This window comes from Poecilia reticulata, chromosome 6, assembly GCF_904066995.2.
Source record: "Poecilia reticulata chromosome 6, P_reticulata-male-v2, whole genome shotgun sequence".
Lineage (NCBI taxonomy): Eukaryota > Metazoa > Chordata > Actinopteri > Cyprinodontiformes > Poeciliidae > Poecilia > Poecilia reticulata.
In genome coordinates, this window is record NC_088835.1 from 28,975,705 (window position 1) to 28,989,915 (window position 14,211).

The 14,211-nt window shown below is 38.1% G+C and overlaps 2 protein-coding genes across 2 annotated transcripts; one reads left to right on the forward strand and one right to left on the reverse strand.

Annotated features, from left to right (window-relative positions):
- Positions 1–240: 240 nt before the first annotated feature.
- On the reverse strand, positions 241–11,012 carry utp4 (UTP4 small subunit processome component). Its single transcript, XM_008412544.3, has 17 exons — positions 10,888–11,012; positions 9,963–10,127; positions 9,696–9,884; positions 8,920–9,004; positions 8,463–8,552; positions 8,160–8,371; positions 6,565–6,736; positions 6,338–6,429; positions 5,470–5,566; positions 3,959–4,023; positions 3,282–3,404; positions 2,376–2,532; positions 1,850–1,956; positions 1,674–1,769; positions 1,415–1,600; positions 620–730; positions 241–438 (listed from the first exon to the last, which is right to left on the reverse strand). The coding sequence occupies exons 1-17, from the start codon at positions 10,888–10,890 to the stop codon at positions 322–324; spliced, it is 2,067 nt and encodes a 688-aa protein (XP_008410766.2). The 5' UTR covers positions 10,891–11,012; the 3' UTR covers positions 241–321.
- On the forward strand, positions 10,987–13,319 carry chtf8 (CTF8, chromosome transmission fidelity factor 8 homolog (S. cerevisiae)). Its single transcript, XM_008412543.3, has 3 exons — positions 10,987–11,142; positions 12,140–12,263; positions 12,883–13,319. The coding sequence occupies exons 1-3, from the start codon at positions 11,123–11,125 to the stop codon at positions 13,150–13,152; spliced, it is 414 nt and encodes a 137-aa protein (XP_008410765.1). The 5' UTR covers positions 10,987–11,122; the 3' UTR covers positions 13,153–13,319.
- The last annotated feature ends 892 nt before the right edge of the window (positions 13,320–14,211 follow it).

A 14,211-nucleotide genomic window follows, 5' to 3' on the forward strand; every position in this document is an offset into this window, starting at 1 on the left:
TTCTGTGGTTTTTGCATATTTATTTTTTTAATGTACTTTTACAAAAATAAAAACAGAATTAAATTAACAGTTGAAGTGACAACAACCAGTTATGTATCAAAAGCAATTCAATCTACAGCTATTGATATTTTATAAGTTATCCACTGGTTCCAGTTTTCTTTAGTTTTGGAATGGAGGTTTTCGCATGTATTTGACCCTTCTAAGCCACCGTAATCGGATATATTAATGCACACACAGACGGCTGGTTCTCAGTTTTTACTTTATCAAAACATCTCCAACAAACTGGAGAAATAACTGTGATCATGATGACTTGATCGCTGTTTAGGTGGCAAACAACTTTTGCCGCACAGGAGCGGGGAGCTGAGACACGATGTCCACCAGGGGGCGCTCCACCACAACCAGAGACAGATCCTCCAGCAGGTTCACAGACAGCAGGTGCTGTGGGACAAAGTAACAGTCAATCTGTGGAAAAGGTTTGGGCACTGAAACAAATGTTTTGCTATATTTATTGTTTTCTACCACATCGTGCTAGGGGCATTGCAGACGGAAAATAAAGTAAATGTCTGCCAGAAATCTCAGAAATTTTCTAGAAAAACTATCCAGAGCGTGGAGGTTTTACCTGGAAGTTCTTGCAGGCCTTGAAGGCGTGGCTTTCTCTGAGCCTCTGGGGCTCAGGAAGACTCCGGAGGATCCTCTGATTGTAGAACTTCGACTTCGCTTCAGGAAGAGGCTGAGCAGATAAAACAGAAAGGTGACCATTTACGCTTCCCTGAACAGGTTAGAAAAGGTCTAGTTACACAAAAACATTTTCATTACTTTTTTTTTTTTTGCACAAATCTCATTCCTAGATGATGAGATTTTAGCTGTTTTAGGGCGTCTTGTTATTTTAAATCCAAATAAGCTGCTGCTGGCCACGACCCCCCAACTCAACGTTTACACTTGGACATGAAAATGGCTGCAAACAGATGAGCAGTTATACAACCACGCTCTTTGAAAAGCATTAGTCGTGCCTCCTGCACAACCAACAAAAATCCAGGAAGTGGTTTCTGGAAGATAAGTCAACAAGAAAATACTTGTGTGTTCCAGCAGCCATTGTACAGCACATACAGTGGTAAAACCAGCTGACCAAATGTGCTGGAACTCAGTTTGAGTTCCTGTGTAACAATCAGAAGAGTTTTAAACAGCTCGTTTTCCTGCAGCTGCTGAAAATGTAACAAATGGTGCAGCTTTGGTCCCCAAATGAACCGAGTCTACTGACTATCAGACTTGATCCTTAACGCCAAAAAACAGCTCTGTTAATCGCTTTCACTGTTTTTAGCAGCAGTCGAGGCCCAAATTTAAGTACAAAAATGTACAAAATGATTCTGGACGACAGAGCGATGCTGAAGAATTGTGAGCGGGTGGCTTTGCGTACCAGACTCTGGTCGATGATGCAGAACATGAACACGTCGTGCAGCATGATGTGCGCCGGGTTGTTGGGGTTGAAGGTGATCTGGGTAACGGGCGTGTCGCGCTGCAGCCACAGCGGGTGCAGGCCCTGCCTCTGCAGCTGCCGGCTCCACTCGCTGTACTCCTTCTGCTTCAGGGAGAACTCAAAGATCTGCAAACCAACGACACAAAGTCAGCAGGTTCCATCTTCTGGGTGAAAACGGAGACGCCGCTGACGCGCCCACCTGCTGGTCGGCGTGAACGGAGACGAGGTTGCCGCTGGTCGGGTGGATGGAGACGGCCGTGGGGCAGGAGCTGTAGGCCGGGACCGAGCAGTGCAGCTGCAAACCACAAACAGATTCTGTTTCCTGTCGCTGTTCTGCTCCATGATGTCCAAACAAAAGCAAACATCGACGCTCACCTTCATCTTTCGAAGGTTGAAGACGTGGATCTCGCAGTCTGTGTTCGCCGTCGCGAGCCACTGACCGTCTTCACTGGGAGACAGGATGTGGATCGGCTGTTTGGAGCCTGGAAACACAAAAAAACATTAAAAATCAGGGAATATTTAATAGAAATGGTTCAAAAAGTGACAAAATGATACATTTCTGTTCGTTAACTGGAGCCTGTAGACTCAAAAAAAGGCCAATTGCTGAAAAAACAACATATTCAGAGAAGTTATTAAACCCAAACTGTATAGATTTTGTATTTAAGTATTTTGAAAATACTTTTATCTATAATTACATTTTATCCCAAACTCCTCAAACGCCAGTTTTAGATTCACCTTCTTTAAACTCATTTAAAGAATGTTATGTTACTGCATTTTAAGCAGTTACATAATTGTTGATTTGCATCATTAACTCAGTCGTTAGCCAATCAGACGTTTCCAACGCTATGACATCATCATCTGCCTCTGAGCAACAATCAAACAAACCTCCAGTGAAACTCACCAGACTTGTGTTTGAGGGTGTGAAGGTATTTACAGTCCGTCTGGTCGAGAGCGACGACGACGACGGAGGAGAAGCTGGAAGAGGCGAACAGCCTGCAGGAGTCCGAGGAGAAGCAGAGCTGATGCACCGACTTCAGCTCCCTGGGCAGCTTGGACACCTGCAAGGAGGACGAGACGGTCAAACGAGAGACCAGTTTCTGAAATGTTTCCACTTTAAATATCAGGATAAATACAGTTAAGACCATAAAACAGCTGAAATAGTTTCTAGTTCAGACTCTCTTTTATCAAAGTACTCCGCTCATTACAGCTGTGACCTTTGCTATTAATACTCTTTATGCTTTTTAATTAAAATGTATTTTTTTTCTCACAGTTTTTGCTTCATTGAAATACACTGAAAATGTCAACAATTTTTAAAAAATTGACAAAACCTTTGCTCTCTTTGAAAGCTAAATACTTATAAACTCCATTAAAGGCTCAACAGGTCGATTCAAGTGAAGCGGCTTGTTGCTTTCTGCTGCAGTTCTAAAACTGAGATTTAAGTTTCGTCCAATATTTTACAATTTTACAATCTAATTATTCTTCAGCTGCTATAGTGCCCTCTAGTGACTGAGGCTATTCAACTTTTACTGGTTTTTCACAAACAAACCTGCTGTTTTTACAGGTATCACTCTGCAGGAATAATTTATGCATAAAAACATAGCCACAGGTGTCTGCTCTGAGGAAATATAAGAAGCATTGCTGTAGGTTTTACAGTTTTCTCCATATAAAATATTTTCAGTCTTTCTGTTCAGTCAAATTTCATGGTTAAAATCTGAACTCCATAGTAAATGTCCAAATCTGAATGCTTAAATAAATAAATCCTGCTCTTTGTTTGGCATTTTGCTGGTGAAAATGTCGGCCTCCTCGCCTTCTGGATGCTGACGTTGTTGCTGCTGAGCTGCAGCCTGTAGAGACGAACGGCGGCAACGGTGGCGTAAGCTAACCAGCTTCCACACGGAGACAACGCGCTGCAGCAGATATGGTCCTCGCCCTGCAGGGGGCAGCAAACACAACAATCAGTTTGATAACTTGTGATGTTTCACACAGAGAAAACTCCAACAGAACCAGAACCAGGAACCACAAACTAGGGCCTAGTTGTTGTTTTTGTCAGCAGTTAGAAAGATTAGTTTCTGTTTTTGTCTGAAATAATCTAATTACTTTCGGAGTAAAAAAAAAAAACACTTAAGTCCAATATTCTAATTTACTGAATCCGTCTCTACTCATGTTTAAAAAAAACAAAAAAGTAAAAAACAAAAAAAAAAATTAAGGGAATTGGTCCAGATTAAAAAACAAAAATTGTAGTTATATTTCATTGTAGAGTTGACCTGCAGTCAAACAAGATGGTGGTTCTGGGCGTGGTGACATCATTCTGAACTATGGAAACCCAAATGGTCCAATGGAGTAAAAATCCAGATTTTCCAAAAATTAAATATTCAAAAATCGAATAAAATCACTGAGATGAAAAGGTGGAACCAGTCAAACCATTTCAACATGTTGAACCCAGATGGTTACCATGGAAACAGAACCCATCTGCCCTCTACCTACCTTTGTCTTCAGCTGGATCAGTTTCTCTGGTTTCCTCTTCACAGGTAGACTCTCTCCAGGTGTTCCTATCAACACGCAGCAAAGAGTACAATCATTTTAAGGATAAATAAATATAAAAATATGATACTAATAAATAAAAATTCTGATTTTTAGGTATTAAAATATAAAATTAGGTAACTTTGCCTAATTACAACAGTATTTACAGTAGCTGTAATAGTTATCTCCAATTTGGCCACTAGATGTCAGTAACTGGATTAACTGGCATTAGGAATATTTAATCTGCTGGGAATTTATGGACCAAAGAAAATTACTACTTCAGCTCCTGAGTTTGAATCAAATATATTCAAGTTTAAGATTCATGTCTGATGTTTCTGACAAACAACAACAGAGTTTGTTTGGAGGCAGATAAAGAGCAAAATCCTCCAGTTTCAGTTTCTGCTACATGCTAAAGGTGACCTATTACGCTTCCTTTAACAAGTAAGGATACATCTATGGGATACTGTGGTTTCTAGGCGACGACCGGAACTCTGCTGGGGTTGCTAGGTTACGGGCTGGGATTTGCTGGGGTTGCTAGGTAACGGGGCAGTGCCTGCTGATTTGTGTCCTTACATTTATAAAGTTTTTGAAACAACTCATTTTTTCAGACATCAGAAAAACATGAACTTATTTCCATAATACAACTGTTTGGTTTAAACTTGAGCTGTTTTTAGAAGCAGTAGAAACCCGAATGGGAGAACAAAAAAAAAAAAAAAACTTGAATTTTTCATAAAAGGTCCCATTTAAAACCAAACAACAAACCTTTTTTCCTAGATAAACTGTAAATTGCTCCTTAGATTCTGACATTTTCGTGTAAATTTGTTCTGCAATATCTGACTTCACGCTGTATCGGTGCTGCCCTCTTCAGGTTGAATGGTGGCTACTGCAGTTGAATTTTCCTATTGGTTCCAACATTAAAGCTCGATTGATCTTTACTGAATGCAGTGCTTAGGAAAAGAGAGGGGGATGAGGCAGAACTTGCTGTTCACTCAGTCAGGAAGGTTAGTGCAGAGCGATTGGTGCTTCACGTGTTTCGCTGTAAACGTCTAATAACAGAAGAAAGTCACTAGATTTGTCACTTTTTTTGAAAAAAAGTCTTTAGAGAAAAGAAAAGTCATTAAGTGTAGCAATAAGTAACTAAATCGGCCATCCTCGTCCTGACCACACCCCTAACTAACCGCCTATGCTCATCCCCAGTCTTGGCTCCGCCCCTCAATGTATCTTGGCTCCGCCCACTTTGGAGGAATTTATGCTTTTATATCAAGTTTAGTTGCACTTTAAGACGTTTGTTTGACATTAACGAAACTAAATTTATCCACTGTGAACCTGTTTCTGAAGAAACAAAAACACTTCAAAATAAAATGCCGTCAATTAAATATTTGAAAACAAAGAAATGGGTTTAGTTTGGTGTTTAATGTCCACTGAGTGAACAGTGTTGAATTTCCTTTATGATTTGTTTTAATGAGTTTTCTCACCATTTCTGTCGCTCTCTCCAAGCCTCCACAGCTCCAGATGGTCCGGGAACTGGAAGAGCAGAAGTCCAGCTTTCTTTGCACAACTAACAAGGTTTTTCTGCAGCAGAGAGGATGCAGGTTATTTCCAACCAACAGCAGCTGTTTATACTTCACAGTATGTGAAAATATTAAGACGTGACGTAAAAAGTCAGTTTTTTTCTTTAAATATTTGGATATTTAACATCAACTAGAGAGAAAAACAATCAAGCACATAAAACACAAATGGAAAAAAATTAAATTTTTAAGCTTTTTTTTTTAGAAATACAATAAAAATGCAGCTTCTGTTGAAGTAGTGAATTAGAATATCTCAGCATCACGTGATTAAATATCATTACTGAGGAGTTTGAACCAGTTTTATTTTTACTGTTTAAACATTAGATGTTTAGCTTGCTGCACTCCTGACTCTAGGAAAGAGAAAACGTGGCAAAATCCACTCAGAAAGAGGCCGTGCTTAGGGATTTAAATACATTTAAACTGAAGTCATGACCAGGTCTAGCTGTCCAAGCGAGTTCATCCAGGAAGCGACTGCAAGACGCTACATGAAGTCTTCTAAAACCACAAAATATCATCAGAGTTCAGACGTCTGAATCACTTCATAAATATTTAAAAAGGGAGTCCAAGTTATTTCATGAGGATCAATTTATGCTCATAAATTTGTTCCTGCACACGTCCAATTATTAACCACGTTTCTGAAAACATCCTCTTGTTTTTCATTCATCATCTCTCTTTGCTCCCAGATGATGTTGCTGCGTCCTGGAAGTGAGGGATTGTTTGCTATGTCATATTACTTCCTCTCATACTCAGTAAGATTTTCTCTTTCTGGACTCACATGAGGGAAAGCAATTTTACGAAGCGCAGACTCCTGGCTGTACTTCTCCACTTTGTCCAGCAGGGGTCTCACCACCAACTGGGTGTCCATACCTGAAACCAACCAATCAGTTCATCTTTAAGCTTTAAAAATATTTTTATTTTCTCTCCCTTCATCTGAAGACACAGTTGAACAAGTGAGACAGAAACCTCAACGTAAACATGACACTGTGGGGAATCAACTCTGACCTCCAGAAACCACGGCCGTGTCGGTGTGAACCAGCGCCCTAACGTCATGCGAGTGGTTCTTCAAGGTTCTGGTCTGGACCCAGAGCTTGTCCTGCTGGCCCACAGCGGAGGAGAGGAACTGGAACTGGACAATGGTTCCCTCAGACGTCCCGGCGATCACACTGCTCTCGTCCTGTCAAACACACCGTTTCTTTATTTTGTTTTCTTCAGATATTTACATTTCTTCTGATAAATTAAATAAATGCAGGAATAATTAATAAATAATCAGTTCACATTCAACATATGCTCTTCTTCTTCTGTCTCTATCTGGTTTTTGCTTGTAAAAACAGAAATGAAGAATAAAAACACAACTATAGATCAACATTATTCTATGTTGAGTCAGTGAATCTTGTTTGGACAATATGGATGAAAAACATATCAAAATACTAATTATGATACTAGTCAATAATTATTATAATTTGATAATTATTATTAATTTGTTTTTTGTTTTAAATATTTGAAATATTGCCAAACTTTCCTCTTTTATCCACAGTTTTAACTTCATGCCGTTGTTTTTTATTTTTAATCAGATATTAGGCACAATGGCAGAACCTGAAACTGCTGCTGGGCAAGTTACACAACAGCTCGTTGCTAGGTAACCAAAGAGTGAGTAAGGGAGCTGTTGCTAGGTAACCAAAGAGTGAGAGAGTTACTTGATTCCATAAAGAGAGGTTAAGAGGCTAAAGACTTTCCTCTGACTACATCTCCCAGAATGCTTTGTGGTGTTTTCTAGAAAATTACTGAGATTAATGTCAAAATTTCTAAGTTTTTCAAGCAAATGTTCGACTTGTCACACTTAGAATTTTTTTTATCTAAAAATTTTCTGAGACTTTTCAAATTCAGAAACTTTTAAGTTTTTTTGGTGGGGGGGGGGGGTCCAGCAAATTGACTGACATTAGCCTCAAAATTTGAGTATTTATCTAGAAAATTTTGGGCTTTTCAAACTTAAAAATGTTCTTGCTTTTTCTAGAAAAATACTGAGCGAGCTTGATCTAAAAATGTGATTTTTTTTCATGCATATTTTGTGTTTTTCTCTAGAAAATTTCTAACATTAATCTCAAAATTTCTGAGTTTTTCTAGCAAATTTTAAACTTTTAAAATTCAGACATTTTTTTAGATTTCTTCTAGAAAATGTTTGACTTAAAACTCAGAAATTGTCTTGAGTTTCATCTCTAAATTTGGTAAATGGACTGAACTTGTATAGAGCTTTATCCGATCATTTTGACCACTCAAAGCGCTTTACACTAGAGTCACATTCACCCATTCGCACTCACAAACTCACATTTATACACCGATACGCAGCTTGGTAGGCAACTTGGGGTTAAGTGCCTTGCCCAGGGGCACATTGACATGTGGCAGGAGGAAGCTGGAATTGAACCTGCAATCTTCCGATCGCAAGACGACTACTCTACCCACACAGCCACAGTCGCCCTCAAATTTCTGAGTATTTTGTCGGAAATTATCTTTTTTTTCTATCTTCTATGGTCCTAATACACTGTTGTACATATTTGCTAACATCCAACTCCAACATGCGCTCTTTGTCTTGGGTTTCCTACCTGTGAAACGGCCAGAACCAGGACATCCCACTTAGTGACCAGATGGGTTCTGATCAGAGTTCCAGTCAACCCATCCCAGATCTGGACCTTTCCTGCAGAATCGCCACTGATGATGGTGTGGTCGCTCAGAAAGGCGACGCTCCACACCACCACCTCCTGGCTCTTTGAGGTTCCAACGCCTCGGTCCACCAGCAGCCTGTGAGTGGCCTGGCCTGCAGTCAGAACCAAACAGGAGGAAATAACGGATCCAGAACCCCAAAACTGAGCAGACTTTCTGCATGGATCGTGTCAGGATGAAGTTACCTGTTTCTGAGTCAAAGATCTTGATCATGTCCATCATTCCTGCTGCTATCTGAGCACCAGACGGATGCCAGGACAGCGATATGATCCGACCTGAAGGATCAAAAATGTATCTGATTTTTCTGATCCATCAAACTGTGACTCTAGTGAGTGAGTCTTAATTTATCATGCAATAAATTGATTTATTACTTACTACAACAGGCATATTCATTATTACTTAACATAATTTATTGCTGTCTTGTTATAGTTCTACATAGCAGGGAATATGAAAACCAATCAAGCAATTTGATCAATTTAACTTTGACTAAACCACTACAAATTGTATTTTTCTAGCCATTCAGAGATGGACTTTCTTTCTCTAGTGTTTTGCATCACTGTTTTTCTTTCTAAGTCTTTATAAAGAAAGAAAGTGTGTAATTTGTTACAATGCAGTTTAAAGTGTGAGTGGTGTGAGACTCACCTTTCTGTCTGCTGAGGTTCGTCTGGAACTGAATCCTGTCCTCCAGGACCTCAAACATCTTCACAGTCCCGTCTTCACAGCCAGCCTGTCAGAGAAAACAGACCTGGATCAGTCAGACCCAAAACCCAACTTCAACCTAACGGGACCAGGCCCGTCACAACAACACATTTTTCTGGATGGGAAATTGTCCCAGAAGTTTTTACGATAAACAATTATATTGTTGTTCAGAGACCGTCGTAAGGGCATAGTAATGTAAGAACACATTATCACAGATCAATAAACTTTGAATTCTAATGAACATTTAGCATTTTAAAATGTCAGTGTCAAATTTATTTACATTTTAAAAACAGGTTAAAACTGCTGTACAGAGACATTAACACAGTAAAATGAACAAAGAATGAAACTAAAACATCACAACAGAAAAGTTACTGTATCAGGCCTCAATTAAATGTCAACATATATTAATAAGTTTGAAATAGTGATTTAAAATGACCCAGATTGAAGTCAGATTTAATCTGGAAAGGTAACTTATTCCAGAAAAAAGGAAATATCCAAAATAACCAACAGAAACAACAAATAAAATTAATCATGAAGTCTCTCTACACAAAATAGTCCTTCAATAAAAGGGGCTAGTTTAGACCAAAACACCAGACTGAAGACATTTTGTCATCCAGTTTTTGGTAGAAAGAGAAAAATAATAAATAATGCAAATGGAAATTATTCAGTTTGTTTTAATTTATCATGCAATTAATTGATTTACTGGGACGTCTACGCACCGCCAGCTGCGTCCCCTGGCTGTTGCTGCTGATTGTCCAGATTGGTCCTCCGTAGGCCTCGATGCTGTACCGAGGCCTCAGGTTCTCCAAGTCATACTCTGTGATCTCCCCGTCCAAACCGGCGCTGAACAAACGACAGCCGACCCAGCAAAGCGCCTCGATGGACCGCCCGTCCCGCCCGGCGATGATCTGAGCATCAACAGATCAGAGAATCTGTTCAGCTGATGGTGGAAACATTCAAACTAACCGCAGGTTTGATCCTTTTACCTTCTCCTGGAAGTAGTTGTCAGCAAAGTTAAAGATCTCCACGGCGCCGTCTGCTCGGGCCACGGCCAGCCGCTCCGTTTGGCTGTTGAAGGCCATGGACCGGATGGCGCTGGGCATGTAGTCAAAGAAGCGTACCCGGTGCACCTTAAACTCCCCCATTTGGATCTGGGACAGAAAAAAAAAAACACAAAAATATGAAGAAAATAAATAACCAGTTCTAAAGTTCTTAAACATTATAGCTATTAAGTATTTTCTCTGTATCTCAGAGAATATACTTTAAAACAGAGTTCCTAAAAATAAAGGCCAAAAAACCATTTGCTTATAGTTGAACCCATTTGTGTAGAGTTTTAAACTGACATCAGTTAAAAAACATAACATCTAATCATTAAAAAACTATTTAAACCACCAAAAAATATAAATAAAACATCCAGTGATAATCTTTTTAGTTCCTAATATAGACAAGTACTTTCTTAAACGTTATAAATCCTAAATTGCATAACAATAATTCCTTAAATCTTAACATTTGAAGGAACATGATATATACATGTAAAATCTTTCATCTACTCATTAAGAAACACTCATTATTCCATCATAACACGCAATTAAAATTGTATTATTTACGAATTCGATGAAAAATCAGCTGAATTTCTCATTTTCATTAATATTATTGTTCTTATTAGATATCATAACTTTTAATGGGACAAATATATCATGAAGCCGCTCAGTTGGCTGTAAAATCCTGTTTAAACCTAAAGAACATGAAGAAAAAAATAACCATGAAGAAAAAAATAACAGTTAGCTAAGAAATGCTAACGATAACTGAAGCGAACTGTCGTTTAAAAGCACTAAAACGCCTCCTAGCTCAATAATAACATTTAAAAACTTTCTAAAACTCTTTCTTTCCTTTATTTTCAGCCAAACTTACCATAGATTTAACGCTACACGTTTCAAAACATCAGGAACCACGTTGATCATGACCCGGAGCAGGAAGTCCAGGGGGAAGTGCGTCATGACGTAACCTGCACGCATCGCTTTCCGGTTGGCGGGAAGCTGAATGTAAACAGAGCAGTTCCGATTCCTGAAACAGTCGTTTCGGCTTTATCTTAATGAACTTTTTCATGCGGATTTAAAGACGCTGCGGCTGGTTGGTTCTCAGCAGGATGGTTCAGATATTCATACGGTCAGAACTGCGATGTTTTTAATTTTATTTCACCAAAGATCTTTGTATTTTTAGAGGATAATTTTTCAAAAGATCCAGAATAACAGCAGCAGGTTTAAGATTTGACAAAAGTATAAAAAGATGGATAGCAAAGCTTATTTGTGAGTTGTAAAAATAATCATTAAAGGTTTTTTTTTACTTTCCTCTAAAGTTATTAAAATATTTTTAACAGGTGCTCCTCAAATATCGTTCCGACGTATAAGCTGCAGGCTAAAACATTTTAATTTTAATTAAGTAATGTTATAAACCTTATTTATTATCTCCTAATTTATCTAAAATGCACAAACTATCAGTAATTATTTTAATCCATCAATTAATGTAACTAATATGAATAAATAATAGTTCTGAAACTATCTCATTGTGTACAAATAAAAATATAATCCGATGATTTTTTTTATATTTTTGTAATTTTATGAACTAAAAATACTCACGATTGTGGGATGCTTATGTTTATATTTTTAAAAACTGTATTTTATTTTTAATTTTCTCTTCATTCCAGCATTTTCTTTAGTTCATTGGTAATTTTGCTGTTATTTTTCTGTATGTTTTCCAACAGCTGATTAGCACTGGGATGCCTTGCAAAAGTATTTCAACTCCTTGAATTGCTCCAGATTTAAATTTGATTCCAGTTTTATGTGACAGACCTAATCTACTTTGTATTGTTCTGTGTTCTCTTAAAGTCACAGAAAATTACATTGAATATTGTGGTAACATGACAAGAATGGTGTAAATACTTTTGTATGTTACTATATAGATATTGTTCTGTTTTTATGAATCTTTTTAATGTTAAATTGTGATCATAAAAACATCTCATGAGGTTTGCATGAGAAATAAACATGTAAACATTCCCCCTCTTTCCTGTTTTTTTTCTATGAAGAATTTGCTCTGTTATAGTTGCAGAAGTAATGACAGAACTTCCTGCTTACCCAGACGGTACCGTGTGTCTGTGCTCCTGCAGGGGCAGCGTGGACGGCAGCAGCCCTCCAGAGTGGCTGCTGGTGGAGCTGCAGGGAGAGATGATGTCCAGGCGCAACTCTGGGCTGGCGGGAAACGTGATGGGAGACCTGCTCTACACCAAGGAGGTGCAGATCCTTCACACCCAATGAAACCATCCAGTCACAATCAAGAGCAGATGCATATTTTAACTGGGCTGAAACAATTAATAGTGATTAATTTACTAATTTAGTAATTGATTGATTATTAACTGGAGAATAAAGACTCAAAAAAGTAAATTTACTTTAAGCAAAACAAAACAGATCATAAATTAAACCAAAGCTGGACATAAAATATATGCAGTTTGCATTTAATTTTCTTTAAAAAGAGGAAACTTCTCCTGTTTTACATCAAATTATTCCTATTTACTAAATGACAGAAATCTTAGCAAATGTTTCTTTTGTAACTTTCTTTGAATGTAGTATCAGAGTTAATTGTCTTTCAAACATATTTATCTTTACTTCCACAAGCGTCTCCATGACATTTCAATTGTGAATTGAAACTATCTTTTCAGTTCACATATATTGTTTTCATTTCCAAGGTGTGGTGCTGGAAAAGCTTGAAAACTTAGCTTGAAAAGTGCTTGAATTTTACTCTGGTGAAAAATGTACAAACATTTTCACTCGTCGGAAGAAAAAGAGAAAAACATCCACAGTTCTGCGTTTTAGTCTCTCAAAACTCTGTTGCTGTTCGTCTTTCGTCCACCAGGGGGTGCCGGTGCTGATCGTAGGACATCACATTCTCTACGGGAAGCAGGTCAAACTGGAGAAACCCTTCGCTGTCCTCACCAAGCACTCCGGACATTCACAGGACACGGATGCTGCCGGTGACGTTGCCATGGAAACGGACCAGCAAGGACCTTCGTCTTCCTCATCCTCCTCCTCCACGTCCTACTCGGTGTCGGCTCTCATCAAACGGAAACTGATCTTTAAGACTCGCCCCAAACCCATCATCACAAATGTTCCCAAGAAAGTATAGAAGGACGATTACTGGCCGGTCCAAACGGGTCAGATGCTGGTTCTGTGATTTATAGTGCTGCTTTGTGACGTTTTTCTCCTCTGTTTGGATTTAAATGTTTTTCTCTCCTATTCCTAACGTAATTAAATGATGTCTAAACTGCAGGAGCAGTTTTGATTGTTGCCTTATGATCTGTTCAGTTATGTTTTGCTGCATCAATCCTGTTTTTCTGTTCAGTTTATTTAAATCAGCCATATTTATTCACATCTCCGATAAAGATGTGTCAAAAATACACAGGCTGAAACAATTAATCGAATTAATCGTCTTGAATTGATTATTGAAATAATTGTCAACCAATTTAGTAATCAATTAATAATTAGCTGGAATATTCAGACTCAAAAAAAGCCATTTGCTGGAAAAACACATTTGTCTGTTGATATGTTTTAGCTTCACCCAGTTCATTTTACTAAAGGAATGTTACTGCATTTTAGTTTATGTTTATTTTCTTATTTAAAAAGGGGAATTATTTGTTGGAGTTTTGCATATTAAAATGTATTTCTATTGCATAAAAACGCATAAGTGGTTCAATTCAAAAATCTGGTTTTAATCGGTTAATCATCAGAATAATCTGTAATAATCTAAAATAAACTGATAACTCTCGGTGTTAAGAAAAGGATGATAAAGCAGTAGGTACAAATAAATGCTTCAGTTAGAAACAGACATCTTTCAATGAGGATTTTTGTTTTTAATTAGATAAAAATTGTATTCAGATTACATGTTAGAGTATTTTTCAGCTATAAAACATTAATTTATTTGTAGGTATTTTACACATTTTTACCTATTCCCTGTAACATTTGAGTTAATCTCTCTAATTTGACAATCTGTTCAAGTCACAGTGGTTAAAATAACAGTTTGGACCTCCCGCCTTCAGAGCAAAACCACTATCTGACCAGCAGGGGGCAGCAGCGACAAACTGAATAGAAAGTTCAGGTTTCATCCAAAAATCATCAGAAAACTTAAGTTTGCTGACAAACATTCAGAATCTTCCTCTCTGCTGCAGCAGCAACATGTTACCAGAAT